This window comes from Chinchilla lanigera, unplaced genomic scaffold, assembly GCF_000276665.1.
Source record: "Chinchilla lanigera isolate Chin_1 unplaced genomic scaffold, ChiLan1.0 scaffold00036, whole genome shotgun sequence".
Classification (NCBI taxonomy): domain Eukaryota; kingdom Metazoa; phylum Chordata; class Mammalia; order Rodentia; family Chinchillidae; genus Chinchilla; species Chinchilla lanigera.
In genome coordinates, this window is record NW_004955437.1 from 18,621,658 (window position 1) to 18,642,746 (window position 21,089).

Sequence of the window (21,089 nt, forward strand, 5' to 3'; positions counted from 1 at the left end):
AAGAAGAAGAAAAAAAAAGAAAGAGCTGAGAACGTAGCTCAGTGGTAGAGTGCCCCTGAGTTTGGTCCCCAGTAGCACAAACAAAAAAATGGGTAAGTCTTTATTTTCAATCAGTTTTTAAAATACTGGGAGTGGTATTATAAAGAGAAGTGTTTGCTGTATTCTACCTAGTATTTTGGTTTTAGGATTGTTTTAGTCAATGTAGGCACTAAATTAAAAAAAACAGACTATAAATACCAATAATTGTCTTTCTAAGTGAAACAATAAGATTGTAGGTGGAGTGTTGGGGTGTTTTAGATAGTATTAATAGAACAAAAGAGTCTGGAGTTGAAGGAGGTACAGGGATTAAGCTTACTGTATAGTAGAGGCTGAAATACTTGTTGCATCAATGAAAATGGAAAAAAAAAAAGAGGGAGAGAGCTGAGCTGGCTGTGTAAATAAAATACTCTAGGATAGCTTACCATTGTTTTCAGACAGTGTACTATACTTGACTACCCTATCCATAGTTTTTCATTCTGCAGTTCCATTTACCCACAGTTAAAAAAATAGTAAATAGAAAATTCCAGAAATAAACAAGTTTTAAATTATGTGGCTTTCCGCATAGCGCGATAAAACCTGGAGCTTTCCTACTGGAATGTGAATGATCCCTTTGTCCAGCATACTTGTGCTGTACACACAACCTGTCTCCAGTTACTTAGTAGCTTCTCATCTGTCAGATCATTTTCAAAGTACTTTGTCCTCAGGCAACCCTTATTTTACTGACTGATGGCCATGGTACAATGATGATGGCAATTTGATGTATCAAAGATAAGCCATAAAATATTTTCTTTAAGTGAAAAAAATGAAAATTCTCAATAAGGAAAGAAGAAAAAAAACCCTGTGTGCTAGAGTTGAAAAAATTGTATGCTGAGGTTGCTAAGACCTATGGTAAGAATGAATCTTCTATCTGTGAAATTGTGAAGGAAAAAAAATGCATGTTGGTTTTGCTATTGTATTTCAGATTACAAAAATTATGGTCATAATACCTGTTAAGTGTTTACATAAGATAGGCATTAAATTTGTATATGTATATATAAGAAAAACAGTTTGTCTGGGCTTCAGCAGTAACCATGATTTTGGCAACCACTTGTAATGTATCCTCTCTGGGTAAGCAGGGACTCCTATGTTATGCATAAGACAGGAACCTTGAAAAGTAATGGTGAATACTTAGGAATACTTACTCACTATAGGAGATGGCCTATGATTATTTTCTCTACTGTATAAATACTGTACCCAGAGAACATTTTTAAGGAAATACAATCCTTTCCCTCTCTCTCTTTTCTACCCTCCCCCTTTCTGCCTCTCTCTAACCTTCCTTCCTCTCTCCCTTTCCTTTCATCCCTCCCTCTCCTTTTCTTTCTCTCTCCCCAGTCTCATTCATTCATTCATTCTGAAGTAAAGACCTGTGCAGGTCTTTTATAATGTGAACCTTGAGATTTTGGTGTTGTAATCTGTGGTAGTCATCCCTCACTACATATTTTTTCTGTTTTTATTAGAGAGGACTTAAGTAACTTGGATTTTTGTTTTTAAGCATAAAAAATATTACAAACTTGTATAAACCTTGGTTGTAAAGTTCATGTGGAAATTTTTACTGAGAATTGATCTTAAGACTTAAAAATATTTCATGTGAACTTTAGTCCTTTTCCAGCTAGTTGTTTCTTTTGTACATTTCCATTAAAATAAAAATGCTTGATTGTTTGCTGGTCAAAGTACAAATAGCTGACCAAAAGTTAATGGGAAAAGAGAGAGGTCTCATGCCTAATTTTTATTTACAGTGGTGACATTGACATTACTAAAACCTTAATCACTTTTTTGTTTGCTTTTGTTAAGGAGTTATGTAGCATCCATTCTCCTAGACATTATATAGTTATCAGTAATTTGTTAGTGTGACTTTTGCTATATTTTATATAAATCTCTCTTAAATTAACATTAGGTTTTATGTAAGCAAATCTTAACTAATGAACACTGTATTTGCTAATTAAATATATTTGTATGTATTTTATTTTAGTATATTTTAGTAATTATATGTATTTTAGTAAATTAAATATATAATTAACACTTTTTTCTCTCTGAAGAATTTCATCAAAATGTATATGTTTACATATTGATATAATATGTGGTATATGCAAGAAGAAAAGAGAACTTTAAGAGCACAAGTTTTATTTACCATCTGTTATCTGAAAGTATAATTGGTGGCTAATGAATGTCATTTTAAAATCCAATAATGTTCATCTCAAGCTTAGTGGATGCACTGTTTGTTTCTTGCTGTGTTGTGCAAAAGTGAGTTATGTTAATTGATCTTTACTGACTAATATAATTTATGCAATGACCTCAGATTATTTAAAATTAGAAAGCATTTGGGAAAATTGAACAAGTTAGATATATGTTACACTAAGTCAATAGATTTTATTTTTTCTTGACTAACTTGTAGAACTTCAGTGGTATAGCTGAAAATGATAAGATTTTGAAAAATCCTTATAAAGATTCTGTATTGGGTAGAAGCGTGTGAGGTTTTACAGTCCCTTTTTATCCTGTTTTTTTCCATTTCAAGGGTTTATCTCTAACCTGACCATTCAGAGACAGTACTTTCCTAATGATGAAGATCAGGTTGGGGCAGCCAAAGCTTTGCTGCGTCTCCAGGACACCTACAATCTGGACACAGATACCATCTCAAAGGGTAATCTCCCAGGTAAGATAATTTCTCCAGTCTATGAAATGCCTGTTCGGTCCACTAGAACAATGGAAAGACTTATTTTAAGAACTTAAAGCTATAGAGTTTTTTTCATAGCTTTTGGTTACAAAAGAACCATCCCTTTCTATAGAATTTAATAGTGGTGGATATGCTTCTAGCTTGAGCTTATATTTATAGGAGCTAATTTAAATAAGCAATTTTTAGTGCATGAGTAAAAGAAACAACCATTTTTCCAGATTTTAAAAAGAATATCTGATACTGCTTATCTGTGTATCTACAATAAAATTTATACCATTTGTGTGTTCAGTAATTAAAAGCCAAGATCTACTAGGATATGCATAGATGTTTAAAGTGTTCTATAGGATGGAACATTCTGCTTCTATTTTTGGCAAAACTTCTCTTTTTTAAAGTTACATCTGATTTCATGATAATTTACATCTTAGATATTTTCTGTGAGTCTGTGGTTTACTACCATTAATATGTCCTGTCATTGTTAACTGGAAAAATAAAATATATTACCTCTTTGTTCGTACTGAAATGGGTTTTTCTCAGTAAGAAAAAGAGTAGTGTGCATTGTTTATCAGGTTGTTTTCCTGGTTCATCTCCCTTCATTTCAGGAGGTATCAAGTGATGAAAACTAAACATAATATTAAGTTAAATTACTGTTAAATTAGAATAATTGCATTAATTTGGATTTTCAAAAATGAACAGATTTGCAAGTGTTATTTTGTGTTTGTACTAATGCTTTCCTTATAACACTTTTGATAAGATTATAGCTTTTTTTTGGTGGTGGTGCTGGAGCTAGAACCCAGAGAACTATACCACGGAGCTACACCCATCTGATAATCTTTTTCTTTTGGAGATTGGGTTGGGTTATAGGACAAAGAACCAAGGGTGGGGGATGTTGCAGAAATTTAAGTAAGAGGTGATAGCAGTATCTAGTGCATTTGGAGAGAAATACAGATTATCAGTGGGGAAGCACATGCTGAAGTCTGATGAGGGACTTGATACAGGTTCTTGTGCTTGAACAACTAGGTGGGGTCCATCTAACAAAATAGAGAACACAAGAGGCAAGTTTTTTTGGGGGAATAATTAGTTTCATTTAGTTTTCTATATTTTATTCAAAACTTTATCTTAGTGTAAGAACCTGAAAGAGTAAATAAAACCCAAAATATATAATAGATACTATGAAAGGGAAAGAAATTGCTCAAAGGAAGGAACAACTGGGCTGAGGGAAAGGAGAAAAAGAAAGGAAGAAGGAAGGGAAAATATATATTTGTATATAGAAGGATAGCTGGGATAACTGTGCTGCTGAAGTCTAATGGTTTATTGAAAGGAACAATTAATGCCTAATTTTTTTTCTTGTTGACCAATTTTGCATGCTTATATCTGGTAATCTGAATAACTGATCTGAAGACAACAGTATAACAACCATTGGTGAATTCCTACCGTCTTGTCTAGTGAAACTATATATCATTTCTAATGTGGTTTTTTTTTTTTTTTTGGTTTTATTTTTTATGCTCTTTAATGGTTTGATCAATCTTGCATTCTTACATCTGGTAATCTGAGCAACTTCGTTGAAGATAACAATATGTAATATAACACCTACTGTTAATTCCTATCATTTTGTTCTGAAACCCTGTATCATTTTTGTTGTTTTTGCTTTGCTTTGTTTTTGTCTGTGTTGTTGGTATTTTGCTATTGTTCTTTTTTTATTATTCTCTTTTAAAAAAACTTTATCTTCCCATTCCAATATTGAATATTATTTAACCCAAGTTTTGGCTGTGTTTAGCCTTAGGAAAATCACTGGGTCCTCTGAGAGAGATCAGTTAGTAAGACTTCGATATTGAATGGCTGAAAATAAAATATTCTAAGAAATGTAGAGTTATTTTTCATTATAGAATATTAATCTTTTCTCATCTTTTTATCTGCTTATTGACTTCCTCTCTTGGATTTTTATACACAGTATTTTTCTACAGTATTTCAATACATTATGTTCATTATTTATTTTGATGCACATAAGGTTGCATTTTAGCCAAAGGGAGCCTCTTCAGACTAATTTATCATTTATGACTTTTTGAAGTATTCTTTGATAGCAAGGAAATTTCCTCCTTTTGCTGCACAGTTTTTGTGTTTTGGTTTTTTAAAAACAAATTTCTACAACAGAGTAGGAATCAGGCATTTATCTAATAATGAGCCTTGATTTTTATTATTGTTGTTGTTATATTGGGAATTGAACCCAGCCCCTTCTTTATTTTTTTGAGACAGGGTTTTGCTAAGTTGCCCAGGCTAGGCTCTTGAACTTGTGATCTTCCTGCCTCAGCCTCACAGAGTGTTGGAATTACAGGCATATGCCCCATAGCACCTGGCTGAGCCTTGATTTGTTTTAACAGGGAATGTCATTTTTTTTTTTTTTTTTTTGGTTTTTCTCCGGTACCAGGAACCGAACTCACGACCTTGTGCTTGCCAGGCAGGCACTTTTGCCGCTGAGCTAAATCCCCAGCCCGAATGTCATTTAAAAAGCAGAGTCTAGCTACAGGCAGGTTGTAGTTGAGTTTGTAATTTATTCCAGGTCTTTTAAATGAACAGAGGTAGGAATTATGTGAGTTCAGATTAGTTCCAATTGAAAAAGAAGGTTGCAGAGTTTATACTGATAGCTCTTTTGTGTTGAAAATCCTGGTTGTTGGGCTGGGGATTTAGCTCAGTGGCACAGCGCTTGCCTGGCAAGCACAGGGTCATGAGTTCAATTCCCGGTACCAGAAAAAAAAAACAACCAAAAAACAAATAAACAAAAAGAAAATCCTGGTTGTTAATGATATTAACCTCTTTATATTATCTGTAATATGACTAAAATAACTTAAAAGAATAGTACTTTCATTATTAATATTTAACATTGATCACTGCATGCAGTACTTTTTAGTCCTTAGTATATATCATACCAGAATGACTAGTCAAAATACTGTCTTGAAGACTCTTGAAATAATTCATTTCTCTGCATGCTTATGCCTTCAACATATTCTACAGTTGGGTTCAATTATCTCTGTATTGTTTCTCCATTTTTAGGTATTGTTGCCTTTTTTCTTTAGATTTTTGTCTTTATATAAAATTTTCATATTCTTTCACCATCCAGTCTATACTGAGTGCATTTACAGAATTCTCGCTTTCATTCTTGTACTTCTCAGTCTCTGCCCTTATTCCTGTATGCAACCATTTTACTGTGTTTTCTCTTTCCATAGTTTCTTTTTAAAAAAGAAGTCAATGTATATTATATGTACTCATATTTTCTCTTAACATTTATGCAGAAGGTACCATGGTGTGAATATTATTAACTTTGGTGTTTTACTATGATACTTATTTTTACAGCGGCATGTTACTATGTATTGTGGAGGCTCCATAGTTTATTTAAACAGGTCCCTAAATAATGAGCATCTGGTTTATTTGAAGTCTTTTTCTGCTAAAAAAAAAATTATGTTGCTAATAACCTTGTGCATATTTATTCTGTATTTTTGCTAACTGACCTTTACAGATAATTTTCTAGACGTGGTCTCACTGGTTCAAAGAGAAAATGAGTAGGTAATTTTGTTAATGTTGTCCTAGTACCCTCCCCAAGATATTATTTTTCATTTCTACCAGCAGGATATGAGTACCAATTTCCCCCGTAGCATTACCAAAAAATATGTCAACTTTGAGATTTTTGTGTGTTTTTTTTGTTTGTTGTTTTGAGACAGGGTCTTGTTCTGTAGTCCAGGCTGATCTTGAATTCACTGTCTCAGCCTCCCAAGTACAAGATTTTTGCCAGTCTTTACAGTTTAATTTAGATTGGTGCATATTTTAAATTTTATATTTATTTTCTTCTTCCTGCCTTTTAAAACTAGCATTTTATGTTTACTTCTTCTCTGCTGCATTCTGGGCAGTTTATTTTAGATTCAGTCTCTTTTTATTATGTTTGATCTACTTTTAAATCTGCCCAGTGAGTTTTTAATAGCACTGAACATACAGGTTGAATATCCTTTATCTGAAATGAATGACTAGAAATCAAGATCAAAAGTGCTTTGGATTTTGGATTTTTTCAGATTTTGAAATATTTGCATGTATATAATGAGATCTCACGGGGATAGGTTCCAAGTCTAAAGTCTAGACATTCTAGCACTGGGGAGGCTGAGGCAGGAGGATCATTGTGAGTTTGAGGCTAGCCTGGAATACAAAGTGAGTTTGAAGCCAGTCTGAACTGCATGGCAAAGCCCTGTCTCAAAAAAGACAAAAAATGAAGTCTAAATGTGACATTTATTTATGTTTCATATATATCTTTACATATAGCTCTAAAGATAAATTTTTACAGTATTTTTAGTACAGTTGCACTTTGTGACTTGTTGCCTGAGGTCAAATACAGAATTTTCCACTCATCTTGTGTCAGTGCTTACAAAGCTTTGGATGTTGGAGCATTTCAGATTTTGTATTGGAGATGCTCAACCTGTACTTAGGATTGCTGGAAGTACCCCTGCCCCCTTAGTCAAATCTGCTGAGTGCTGTATAGTGCATTGTTAGTCAGCTTCACATTACTATAATGAAATACCTGAAACAATCAAAGAGAAAAGATTTATTATAGCTCATAGTTTTAGAAGTTCCAATCCAAGATTAGGTGGATCCACAGCTTTGGGTTTCTGGTGAGGGTGCCAGAGGGCAATAGCAGGGAGCACAAGGCAAAGCCGATTGCTTACCTGATAAGCAAGGAAGCAAAGAGGAAGGGCCGGAGCCCCACAGTCCCCTTCAGGGGCACACTCACAGTGACCTACGGGCTTCCCACTAGGCCCCTCCTCCTAGAGGGTCCACAGACTCCCAGTTAGGCCACCCTGGGGACCGAGTCCTTTAAGATTGGACCTCTGGGGAACAATCAACATCCAAACTGTAGCAGGTATCTTTATTGTTCACATCTTTTGTTTTTGTATTTCTTTAAATATTTTAATCCATTACTTTGTATTCTTAATCTGTTAACTTCAGTATCTGAAAATCTAAGGGAAGGTCTGGTACTGTTTTTGATAATTCCTGCTGAGGTTGCTTGTCGTAGCTTATTTTGTCGCATGCTTTGTAGTTTTGGATTGTGTGTGCTGCTTCAGTGGATGTCATCTGAGGAAAAATTGCAAAGTTTGGGGAAAGGGCACATTTTCTGGAGTATAAATGTTGTTTATGCTAGATGTCCTATAATAATATTACCAACCCGGGATCACTTTAGTTAATTTCTTGGCTTTAGTTTCCCAGACCATTGAGACAATGTAAACTTGAAATTAAAACTTCCCTGAGGATATGCCTGTGGAACTGACTCTGAGAAACATAAATTTTTATGTAGTTTCTCTTTGTCAGCTGACAGTGTTTTAAAGCTCATTATTTCGTTCAGGATGTAATTTTTCCAAGGTTTTGCTTTATATTGCGTTCTCAAGACCAGTTGTCTCTTGGAGTGGTCTGGAGGCTTTCATCCCGTCTCCTTCTGGTTGTTAAAAATCAGACCTCTAAGTTTCTAATTCTGGCCTCCAGAGCCACCAGACAGTTCTTATGAACTTGGCTATAGTATAAATGAATAATTGTTTTATTTTATCTTGCTTGCTAGGTGTTATATATCAGATGCTTTTTTCTCATAACATCTTATCCAGAAATAATTCTTTATTATTTAGTATTGTGCAACCTGAAAACAATATGAAATGCTCAGGCCTTTAAAATCTCCAAGTAACTGAACTGATTTATTCTTTTTTTTGTTTTGTTTTGTTTTTGTTTTTTTCCGGTACCAGGAATCAAACTCACGACATTGCGCTTGCCAGGCAGGCGCTGTGCCGCTGAGCTAAATCCCCAGCCCCTGATTTATTCTTATAAAGATGGACTTGGGGCTCAGTGGTAGAGTTCCAACCCAGCATACATATGGTCCTGGGCTTAATTCCAGTGCAGCAAAAAAAAAAAAAAAAAGCAAGGAATGGTATATAATTATGATTTTGTGAACATCATTCAGAGTTACTTTTTAAAATGTTTCTTTCTGTAATTCCCTATTTTTCTTTGTTCTTATCAAACTAATTGTTCCTTTGGAAAAATTAAAAAGACTTAAAGATTTAGGAAGCTAGTAATATGTCCAACAAGGTAACAGTTTAACATTTTGACATATTTCTGACTAGACTATTGTGGCTTTTCTATATGATAGTTGAAGTTATCTTACTGAAAAATATTCCATTGTTTTGACATAGTGCCTACACAATTCTGTGCTGTTAGCTTATTATAGCTGTTATATTTGTTAGCTGTTATATTTGGTTCATCTGCAAAAATCTTTTCTATGAGAATGTTCTCTCAAATCCCTAATGGTAATTCTTAAAGAAATACTTGAAAAATAGTAGTATCAACTTTTGAGTATGAAGTTAGTATTCTTGTCTCATACTGCTGAATTTTTCAAAAGCAAAGTTACCTGTTGACATTGCTTCCCCTCTCAGTATATTTTCCCATTTCTTCAAAATGTGAAGTGTAGAGTTCCCATAGGACACAGCAGTTTCACTACTCTCTCTCTTTCTCTCTCACTCTCTCTCTCTGTATATATATGAGTGTGTGTGTGTGTGTGTGTGTGTATATATATGTATATGTTTTTAAGAAATGAAATCATGTCTACACAAAAACTTGCATACAGACATTCACGGTAGCATTATTCACAAAAGCCAAAAAAGTGAAAACAATGCAGATGTCCATCAGCTAACAGATAGTTGTGATACATCCACTGAGTGAACTATAGCTCAACAATGAAAAGTGTACTGCGACACAGATGAGCCTGGGAAACGTTACACTGAGATACATTGATCAGTCACAAAGGACCATATACTGTGTGATTCCATTTATATAAAATGTCGAAAATAGTACTGTACTATAAAATAAATGTAAAATTTCAGAAAAATAGAATATGGGAAAGTACTGTAAATAGTGCTGTAAATCTTTAGAGATTGAAAGTAGATTAGTGGTTATCTAGGCTGGAGTTGGGGATGTAATAGGTAGTAACTGCTGATGGTGACAAGATTTCCTTTTGAGGTCATGAAAATATTTGAAAGTTAGATTGTAGTGATTGTTGTGTACATCTACAAATATACTAAATATATTACTAGTGACTTTTAAATGGGTGAATGAGCTCTGGTACTTAAATTTTATATGTCATTATTGTAGTTTAAAAAGAAAGGAAATCAGTTGATAGGTTTCCTTTTCTTTCTTTACATTCATCTGTCTAGATTGTTGGTTAGAAGTAAGACAGATGTATCTGCTGTGGTGATTCCTGCTGTGTTAGAGAATAGCACTTTTCAGTGTAACTGACACTTCATTTTGGTACAGTGTCTGATAATCTAAACCATGGGTTCTTCGGGTGCCACATCACCCAATACCAACTATGTGATTCTTGGTCATGCTACCTTACCTTGCAGGCTGATTGTTGTAAAGTTCAAATAAAAGTGAAATAGCACTTTGAAAACTGTATAGTCCTAAGTAAGTATGTGGTAGTATGAAGATTCTGAAAGTTCTTTCCATTTTCTTTTCATAGGAGTAAAACACAAATCTTTCCTAACGGCTGAGGACTGCTTTGAGTTGGGCAAAGTGGCCTACACAGAAGCAGACTATTACCACACTGAATTATGGATGGGACAAGCCCTGAGGCAGCTGGATGAGGGTGAGGTGGCCACCGTGGACAAGGTCTCTGTGCTAGATTATCTGAGCTATGCCGTATATCAGCAGGGAGACCTGGATAAGGCCCTTCTGCTCACAAAGAAGCTTCTTGAACTAGGTATGTTATCTGACTTTACGGTTATAATTATATTGGGGTTATATATTATGTGTGTGTGTATCTGTCCGTCCATCCATCCATCCATCCATCCATATACCTTCAATACTTTTTATTTGTTAGAAATCAAGAGCCTTATCATTTTATTTTCTCACTGCTTATTCTCAAGGTAAATGGCAACTGATTTTTCTCACATGGTTAGTACTGCCATAGTGGCTATGTTCCTCCACTCTGTGTTCTGAAATTTCCAGATTAAATATAACCTAGCTAATTCACTCAGTCAAAAATGTGTCTGAATTGTTAAATCACTTTCTTCTGAAGAGTATTATTAGTGTATTATATTTTATATTCAAATGTTTGAAAAATGTATCTTGTGAGACTTTTACCACTTGTGCTTCGAACAGAGATGTAGAATTTCTCTAAGTATGGTCCAGACACCACATATATCAGAATTACTTGAATACTTGTTAGAAATGAAAATTTCCTTGATTGCTTCTAAATCATAATCTTCGGAGATGGAGATAAGAATTTATACAATAAGTTCAGCTGGCCTTTGCTGTATAATAAAGCCTTAAAAGTTTAAAAATTAATTTATGAACAGAATATTCATTATGTCAGGAGAATGAAACAACTCAAAAGGATTGATCATCTGCAAGTGAACTTTTGATAAATAGTTTCTTTTTAGTTGGGTGAATTGATAAATTAAAAGATACTAATTCAAATAACTTTTTTTCTTTTAGTATTTTCCAGTGAGTTTTCTTTTTTTCTTTTTTTCTTTTTTTTTTAGTTTTCTTTCCAATTTAAAAAATAGTTTGTACTCATTGTAGAACATTTATTAAAACAAAAAGATACAGAAGTCATCCATCCATAAGGCAATTACCCAAAGACATACAAATTTTTATTTTATTATAGTATACATTCTTCTTCCCTGCACAGTTTTTCCTTTCACAAAATTAAGTTTTTATTGTATATCACAGTATATATTGTGAACAGTATCTGAAGGACAAGAAATATTTTATCATCTGAGTTACATTTCCCAAACACTTCAATTAATATCACGAGTGAAGTCTCTACTACTGTTTTGCCTTTTTTATTGTTATCTGTGTGTGTGGTTGTTTGGATTTTTTTTCTCAGATGGGTGGCATAGCTAAAAATTATCACTAGTAATTTTGAGTTAGTGGATTCTGGCTTATTTGAAAATTACATCTTTAGTTTCTTCTTTCTGTCTTTCTTAGAAATTTGGGGCTGAAATCCACTCAAATATGTTCTGTATTTATAATGTATTTATGCTAAAGGTTGCTTTTGAAGTATGTATGTTTTGTTTTTACAATGGTGATTAATTTTCAGTCTTAGAAAAATACTTCCCATTGCCTAAAAGAAGTAGGATAAGTAAGATTTTTAAGACTCATTTTACATCAAAGTGAACATAGTTTCTCTGGTTGACTAGTAAGTTCTCAAAGTAGAAGCAATAGTGCAACTTTGAAATAAAAGGCTCTTTCCATCTCTAGAACTGTTTTTACATAGGGCTACCATATGTTCTTGCTTACTTGGGATAGTCCTAGTTTACATCCATTTTTGATATAATAATTTGTGTTAGTGGCCTGTTTTACTCTTATAAAGCATCCTGGTTTGGAGGACAAAGCATATGGTCCCCTGTATACTCAAGAGGCTTGAAAAATTGTTAACTTACCCACGGATATACTTTATTTCTCTTCAAATAGATCCTGAACATCAGAGAGCTAATGGTAACTTAAAATATTTTGAGTATATAATGGCTAAAGAAAAAGATGCCAATAAGTCTGCTTCAGGTGACCAGTCTGATCAGGAAAGCACACCAAGGAGAAAAGGGATTGCTGTGGATTACCTGCCAGAGAGACAGAAGTACGAAATGCTGTGCCGTGGGGAGGGTATCAAAATGGTAAAGTGGAAAAGTCAATTGTGCGTATGTGCATGAATGTGTATGTATGTGTTTCGTACGTAGTTGTAGAGAGAATCAGATTTCTTTTATATTTAAGCCTATGTGATAAAAATTATGATTCCATTAAATATTACTGTATTCCTTATTAGCTTGGTGTCAGTGTCATAGTCAATATGCTGCAGTTAGTAAAATAGTTTTAATGTAAAGTGTGTGAATCATATACCATTATATGCATTTTTGGTAATATCCTGTTCACAGATCAAAAGGAGGTTATTTTCTAGGGTGAAGGATCAAGTAAGTTTAAAGAATTGATAATTCTTTTTATATTTAATTCCAAAGGGAATTTATTAGTCCTAGGTAGAAATAATAATTGGTAATTGATTTTATGAGATACAAGACTCATCTATACAGTAATCTCTTGTGGTCTTGCTCCTATTTAGTCTTAAAAGGATTCCTTAGTGAAATGTTTAAAGAATACTCAGAATGTAGATGGTCAGCAGATTTTAACTTTAACATTTATTCTTTAAAAGACCCAAATATATCTGTAAATATCCCTCTATTATATATTTTATATTTATATAATTATGTTTCAGAGTGCCACCTCTTTAGAATATCAGTAGATCTTAAATCCAAACTCAAAATGTTCCAAGTCTGTTAAAGTTGATTACAGGTTTTGGTTTAGCTTTGAGACTTTTCAGAGTCTTTTTATGATAATGTGCATTATTGTGGATATATACATAACCAAAATTGACCATGGAACCGTGTTTATTTGTGTTTTTGTGGTACAGAGGATCAAATCCAAGGCCTTTTGCTTGCAAGGCAAATGCTCAACTGCTGAGCTGCATCTCTAGCCCATGAAACCTTTTTTTAAAGGACTATGATGTGGTACTAGTGTCCAAACAAAATTTTCTTCACTGCCAGCAAACTCAAGCTGAGCTTTATAGTTTGATAGTGATGACTGTTGACAGCCTGACCACAAACAGCAAACACACACATATCTTTGTTGACACTTTTGATAGCTAGGTTCATGGTCTCTTAGCAGAACATGCTTGTTTTTGTTTTGAGAGTTTATGAGTAAATTCAAGGATAATAACACCGGTAGACTCATTAAACTTTCATTTCATTTCTAAATACTTAGTGTGTGCCAGTCAGCTTTACGTTACTGTGACAAAATACCTGACATAAACAACTTAAAAGAAGGAAAAATATATTTTGACTCACACTTTTAGAGGTCTTAGTGTGTGGTGGTTTCCCCTCCATTGCTTTGGGTCTGTGGTGAGGCAGAATATCATGGCAGGTGTGGGGAGCATAGCTGTGTACCTTGTGAAAAACATGATAGATATCCCAGTATCCCCTTCAAGGGCAGGCCCTATGGCCTTCTATGAGGCTCATTCCTTGAAGGTTCCACAAACCTCTCAATAGCACCACAGACTGGCAACCAAGCCTGTAACCCACAAGCCTTTGGGGTGACATTCTAAAGCTAAACTAGGTGTATATCTTTTAAAGATAAGGATTTGAGGGGCTGGGGATTTAGCTCAGCAGCACAGTGCCTGCCTGGCAAGCGTGAGGTTGAGTTTGGATTCCCGGTACTGGAAAAAAAACAAAAAAATAAAAAAATAAAAAAATTTAAAAAAAGATAAGGATTTGAGTTGGGTATGGTGGCACATGCCTGTGATGTCAGCACTCCGGAGGCTCAGGCAGGAGGATTGCCTTGAGTTTGAGGCTATCTGGGCTGTGTAGTGGGTTCAAAGCCAACCTGAACTCAAAAAAACCTAAATAAATAAATAAATGGCTCAAAATAACTGCAAGGCCATTATCATACCTAAAAAAAATTGAGTAGTCTACGCTATTAAATACTGTTCAAATTTCCAGAAGTAAACAGATTGTTAAAAATTGCCTTTATAACTTTTAAAGAAGAAAACAAAATAGAACTATAAGTACAAAACAGGATCCAGCATCAGTTTGTTGTGACACATGTCAGTTCTGCCCACAATCAAAGGAGTATCCTTCTGTTCAAATGGTTCAATCCGTTTCATCATTGTATAAAATACTTATTTGATATAGAGTCTTGGGTTTGATTCCAGGTAAAATGCATGGAGAATAAATGTGAATGAATTTGTTTTATTGTATTACTTAGTAAGTAAGCTAATTATAGTCCTGTATAATGACATACTTATTGTATATGACATTTATTTTTTTATTTAAAAAAAATAAAAGAAGGAAAATGTTAACAAACAGACATCCATTTACAAAATAGCATAAGAACAATACAAACAAAACAGTTACAGACAAAGTTGTAGGAAATTAACAATGGTTGTTGTATTACTTACTGATATCTTGAAAGTGGTTTCTCAGGAAAATAAATAGAGACATATAAGATGGATCAAACAAGTAATCATTAACTGTTCTTTTCTGTAGAGCAATAGAAGACAGTAGTACAACTATGTTAGCTATTCTGTATATACATACTTACATAATTTCCCCTTCTTTCTCTTCTCTTTTCCCACACCCCAGTTGCCCTTTACTTTTGAGCATTTTCCTTTTGTTTCACAAATGACATACTTATTTAATCAAGAGAAGAGTGCCAGGGTTGGTGGTGGAGCTCAGTGGTAGAATTCTCACCGAGCATGCACAAGGCCCTGGGTTTGTTTCCAGGACCGTGGAGAGAGGACATGGCAAAGAGAAGAATTAGCTGTGAACTAACCTATGTATATAACAGATGATTGAAGGGAACATTTATTTGCTTTGTTGACAGCTCTACAGTATTTTTATATACCCCGTATTAAAACTACTTGGCTTCTTTAATAACTTTTCGCTCTCACCTTTGCTGTTAATATTTCCTTTTTTGCCATAAGCATTTAACTGTAGGGTATAGTAGGGAAACCTGGGTTTTGGTGTTTTGTTTTCTCCCCTTTTAGAAACTTTCACTTTTTGAAGTTTGGAACAATGCTGGGCATTCATTTCATATTTCCATAAGCACCTCATTGTTTCCTGTTTCCCATTTCCAGATGAGTGAAGACTTAAAAGAGAAACTTTACCTTTTTTCTCCTTTCTTCTGTCTCTCTCCCAGAAAAAAATTGTTAATAAAAGTTTTTAAATCCTGAAAACTCTATTTGATACAAAATATTTGCAGGGTACTGCTTCTTGTCTGTTCTTCCAGAGATACCCTATGTGTATGCAAACATGATAATTGTTTTGTGTTTGCATAGGAATACATATTAAAAATATTGCCCGTAGCCAAGTGTGATGGTGCACACCTATAATCCCAAAACTCTGGGAGGCTGAGGTAGGAAGATCCGAAGTTTGACCCCAGCCTGGGCAACTTAGCAAGACCCTGTCTCAGAATTTAAAAGAAAAAGGGCTGGAGCTATCCTAAACACAAAGGCCCACTGGTTTAGTCCCCTATACCACAAACACATAAATATATATATATGTAAATACACACACACACATATATATGTACGTATGTGTATATTATACATGTGCATATGTGTTTTGTATATATATAATTTATATATCATTTTCTTAATGTTTAGACTCCTCGAAGACAAAAAAAACTGTTTTGCCGATACCATGATGGAAACCGAAATCCTAAATTTATTCTGGCTCCAGCCAAACAGGAGGATGAGTGGGACAAACCTCGTATTATTCGCTTCCATGATATTATTTCTGATGCAGAAATTGAAATTGTCAAAGACCTAGCAAAACCAAGGGTAAGTTCTTTTTTTCCCCTCAACTTCCTGTACCTTTGTATCAGCTTTTCATCTGTTTTTTTTTTTTTTTTGGTACCAGGAATCAAACTCATGACCTCACGCTTGCCAGGCAGGTGCTTGCGCCACTGAGCTATATCTCTGGCCCAAAGACAATTTTTGTTGTTGTTGGTTTTTTTTTTTTTTTGTCTTTTAAGTTTTGAAACAGGGTTTCCCCAAGTTCCTAAATTGTAATATACCTTTTTTTTTGTACTGGGAATTGAACTCAGGACCTTGCGCTTGCCAGGCAGGCACTTATGCCATTGAACTATATCCCTGGCCTGCCAGCTTTTCATCTGTAAGATAACAGAGAGGACAACTGATATGGCAGTAACTCTACAGGTAGTTTGAGATACTACTGCTGTTTTATGTGTGCCGGTTTTTTTTTAGTTTGTTGTTGTCACAAATCGCATGCCCTAAAACTGGGCATTAAACACTGAATTATGAAAGTCATAGATGAGATTTTTATTTACACTTCACAAAAATGTTTCACTGTCTTACTGAATAACTTTTCTATATATTTTGTCACCTTAATCTCAGAGACCATGCTAAGCTCAACTCTTTCTTTTTTTGTGTGTGGTGCTGGAGATTGAATGCAGGGCTTCTAGCATGCTAGGCAAGCAGTATTCTTTAGCTACATACCTAGCTCAACTTTTTTGCATCTTCTATAGTTTTATCTGAAGGAATTGTTGAAGTATTTTTATTCCTTCTTAGGTACATTAATATTTTAATAGAAAAATATAATTGGGCACAAGCATCATGCTAATATTTAAGTGGTGACATCACAGTTTTCTGACTTCAAGCTGTGTCATTTATCTTACTAAGAAAAATAGTCTAATGTGGGTTAAGCCCAATTCTGTAAACTCGTGTTCCGCACAGAGATTCTTCTTTGTGAGAGAATGTGGGAAAGACAACCCTTTCTGATCTTGCCTTTCCCCTCATCTTCTTGCTTTTAATAGTTCTTCTTATTAAAAGAAAATAGTTCACCTTATTGATAGTAAAATACAAACCACTGTCACTTTCCTAAAGAGACTATTAAATCAATGCCAAGCTTAGTTTTGCTGTCATTACTCAGGGGTTGGTAATTTCTTTCTGTAAAGGTCAAGATAGTAAGAATTTTTTAGGCTTTGCAAACCATATGGTCTCTATCACAGCTACTCAGCCTGTCATTGTAATGTAAAAGCATCCAAAGAAAATATGAAAATGAATGAGGGTGGCTGCATTCCAGTACAACTTTATTTCTGAAAACAGACAGCTGAATTTGGGTTTGCCAACCCTTGTTGTAACATAAATATTTTAATTATCTAGATATTTGTACTGCATAGTAAATCTTACTGCTTTTTGCTATTGATATTCTTTGTTTATTAAAGAAAGATGATAAATGCAAAAGACTGGTCTAATACGTGTGGGTGTTGTTCAAAGGAACTCCCAAGCAGAATGCTACTGATATCATATTCTGATATTCTTGTTTGAATCCTTTATTTGTGGTTGGTAAACCTAGTTTACCAAATTGTTTTGCGAACAAGTTGCATTTTAGTAGAACATTCATAAGTTGACGTTTTTTCCAAAGTCTGACAGAGTGAGACTTACACAGTGCACTTGTCAAAGTGTGCAGCTCGAATGTTCATAAGCCAGAACCTTACTGTTTTCATTCAGAATTAGTCTCTGGATTTAAAGACTTCAGTCGTGAGAGGAGGTTCCTCAATTTAGATTATTTTGTGATCAATAAGTTAAGTGGCCTTAAATTTCATACTTTTGTTAACGTCAGAAATTTTAAAAATGTTTGAAATTATTATCTTGGCTGTCATGTCTTTTCTGTTCTTTTAAACATTGATGAATTATTTTTATTTGCCTTTCTGCTCAATCCAAGATTATTTTACCAGATATATTATTGAGTGGATATCTTAAAGAGAGAAAAGGTTGACCTCAAAATAATTTTCAGTAGTATTAACCTTTGTTCACAGTTCTAACTTAAAAATAATTTTAATTTAATCTTAGAGGTTTTGGAATAGATCATCAATTATATTACATTCCTGTTGTTACAATTTACACTTAAAATTTTAGAAATTTCTTTTTTTGTTATCATATCCTCTTAACTACTGGAAGAAATTTTAAAATTTCAGAAATTTAAAATATACCCTCTATTCATGGTAATACAAAAATGGCATTTTTTAAAAAAATGTAAAAACCTTAGCCAGCCATGGTAGTACACAGTGTAATTCCAACCCTCTGGGAGGCTGAGGCAAGAGGATCACAAATTTGAGCCCCGCTTGGACAATTTAGTAACTTAGTGAGACCTTGTCTCAAAAAAAATTTTAAAAAGGGCTAGGGAGTGTAGCTCAGTGCAAAGACCCCGAGTTTAGTCTCCAGTACCAAAACAAAACACAATACCTAAAAACCAACTGGCTTTCATGGCTCAACCCAAGGTGACTGGAAACACATGGAGTTATTTCCTCTATTCACCTTCCTTTGTTAAAACAAAACACCAGAATTCTGACTGGTTGGATAAATGTGATTCATGTTTTGTCTTGTAATGCAACTATTTTGATGGTTGGCTTCACAGCTGAGGCGAGCCACCATTTCAAACCCAATAACAGGAGACTTGGAGACGGTACATTACAGAATTAGCAAAAGGTAAGAGATGTGTATGCTGCATATTTTGCCCTCTAATGAGTGTTTTGTACATCCTACAGGAATTTTTATTCATTTAGGGGAAATAGGTCATTTTCAGTCTCCAGCTCAAATCACCACTTTACCCATGAACAGAATAACGCATGGATAAACTGCTTTGTGTTTCACAGGCTTTTTCTTTTAACTAGAAGTTCTGTTTTTAATCTTTAACTGGTCTGTTATGTTTAGCAAATTAATATGCTTTTTGTTTTTAAGATCAAGTATTGGATATCTAGGAAAGAGCCTGACGTTTGTTTTCTTTTTCCCCTTTGTTGTCAAAGGGGGAAATAAAAAGTAGCAGCCTGGTTAATCTGAAAATAGTCTGTGCTTCTGCAATTCTCACGTTTGTAAGGGTTGCAGTGATCCTGGCATTTGTTGGTATGTCTTATCATTGTCATTATGGAATAATCTGTACTCCTTCTGTTGGAGTTTTATTTTTTCAAGCTTGCTGACTCAGAAGTTGGCAATGGAAAGAATTGTACTTCTGAATTCAGTCTTCCAAAACTTCCTTGTTGAACTTAGTTGTCTTTTACTTTGCTTATTGAAAAAAAGTTTTATCTGTTTTTAAAAAATGAACTTCTGACTAATTTTTCCCCCAAATTTTAAAGAACATTTAACTTCTAGATCTGGGAAAGCTCCTGTGAAACCCAGTGCTATGTATCATTTACATAAAGCTTCAAATGCTTTTCTTAAAAAAAGTGAAAGGACAATAAACCTACAGCCAAAATCTGTCAACCCATTTTTCTCAACTTGGCAGTGGCTGTTCTTACTGCCACCTCTCTAAACATTCTTGCTGATTTGAAACCATTACCTGCCATCCAGAGCAGCCTGAATCCTTCCAATCACCTGTGGCTTGGCAAAACAAAACAACAAAAGCCCCAAATTGCCTGCTACTAGAGTAAGTCCTTGTCCTTTCTCTTTTTTTTTTGTAGCTGAGCCGAGCTACAGTACATGACCCTGAGACTGGAAAGTTGACCACAGCACAATACAGAGTATCTAAGAGGTAAGGTAGAATTTGAGTCATATTTGGGTCTAATTTCCACAAAGTTCATGATATGGTTTCGGAGACCCAAACTGTTAGATGTAGGTATTTGAAGACACCAGCGCTTGAATTTTCATGATGAACTAATAAACAGACATGGTTATGGGGAGTTAGACCGCCAGAGTACTTTATTAGGTTACAGAATGCCTGGTGGGGCTCTTTAAACTCTGCTGAGTGAGCTCATACTGAAGGAAAAGAAGTTCCCAAAGACGCTTTACGGAGCGAGGCCTTGCTGGAGAGCCAGGGTTAAAACCTCTGGGTCTCCAGTAGCTGTCGATATGAAGAAAATAACTTCCTTGAGGAAGGACTGTATAAGTCAGTCAGTTTCAAATTTCAGATTTAGCAATGTTTGAAGATACTCTAGGTTTTTAGCTGATAGATCACTAAAGTAATTTTTAAAATAGACCATGGTGTATAACTCAGGTACATAACTTAGGAAGAGCTCACAGAATTGTGACATTATTACTATAGAAGTCCTTTTTCATTGACTTATTCATATGAAAAGATTCTCTACTTATGAATATGAAAATAGAAATATCATTGCAGTAAATTCTATTTTATTTTATTTTTTTGGTCCTGGGATTTGAACTCAGGGCCTCATGCCTGCCAGGCAGGTGCTGTGCCACTGAGCTACATCCTCAGCCCAATTCTGTTTTATTTTAAACTTAATATTTACCCACAGATAAAACAACTAATTCAAATAAATATAAACCCCATCCATCTCATTAGGAACATTTAAATGTATTTTCTCTTTTTATATTTGATAGTGATGGTTTAATCAATCTTGTTTAGATTAATGTGTACTAATAATTGTAATAACATTATTAACAGGCCTTTATGATATAGAAAATCTGTATTTTTGTCAATTATATAAATATTTTTATTTTAGAGAAATATAAGGTGATGAGTAGAAGACTTTCAGGTATAAAAATATATCATTTTTTTCCTTTAATATTTTTATTACATTTATTGGTACAATTTAGATATGCATAATGATTACATTCATCATAGGGAATTTTACCTGTACATGGTATATCTTGATTCCTCTTTCCTTTCACAATTCCCCTCCTCTCCCTTGAACCCCCTTCCCCTCCTTATTTACAAATAAATGTATCACTTTAAGAGGTGACTTCGCAGTCTCAGAACACTGACTTTTGAATCAGATCATTCTTTGTTGTTGAGGGCTGTTTGAGCTA

The 21,089-nt window shown here is 34.3% G+C and overlaps 1 protein-coding gene across 3 annotated transcripts in view; it reads left to right on the forward strand.

Annotated features, from left to right (window-relative positions):
• P4ha1 (prolyl 4-hydroxylase, alpha polypeptide I) overlaps positions 1–21,089 on the forward strand; it is a 64,276-nt gene that overhangs the window by 17,133 nt on the left and 26,054 nt on the right. For 2 of the 3 annotated variants that reach the window (XM_005389997.2, XM_013516757.1), the window contains exons 5-9: positions 2,591–2,728; positions 10,278–10,517; positions 12,236–12,432; positions 15,969–16,145; positions 19,784–19,854. In XM_005389997.2, coding sequence (XP_005390054.1) covers positions 2,591–2,728; positions 10,278–10,517; positions 12,236–12,432; positions 15,969–16,145; positions 19,784–19,854 — 823 coding nt within the window. Of the gene's footprint in view, positions 1–2,590; positions 2,729–10,277; positions 10,518–12,235; positions 12,433–15,968; positions 16,146–18,744; positions 18,816–19,783; positions 19,855–21,089 lie in introns of all 3 variants that reach the window. The other variant, XM_005389998.2, reaches the window with a different exon arrangement.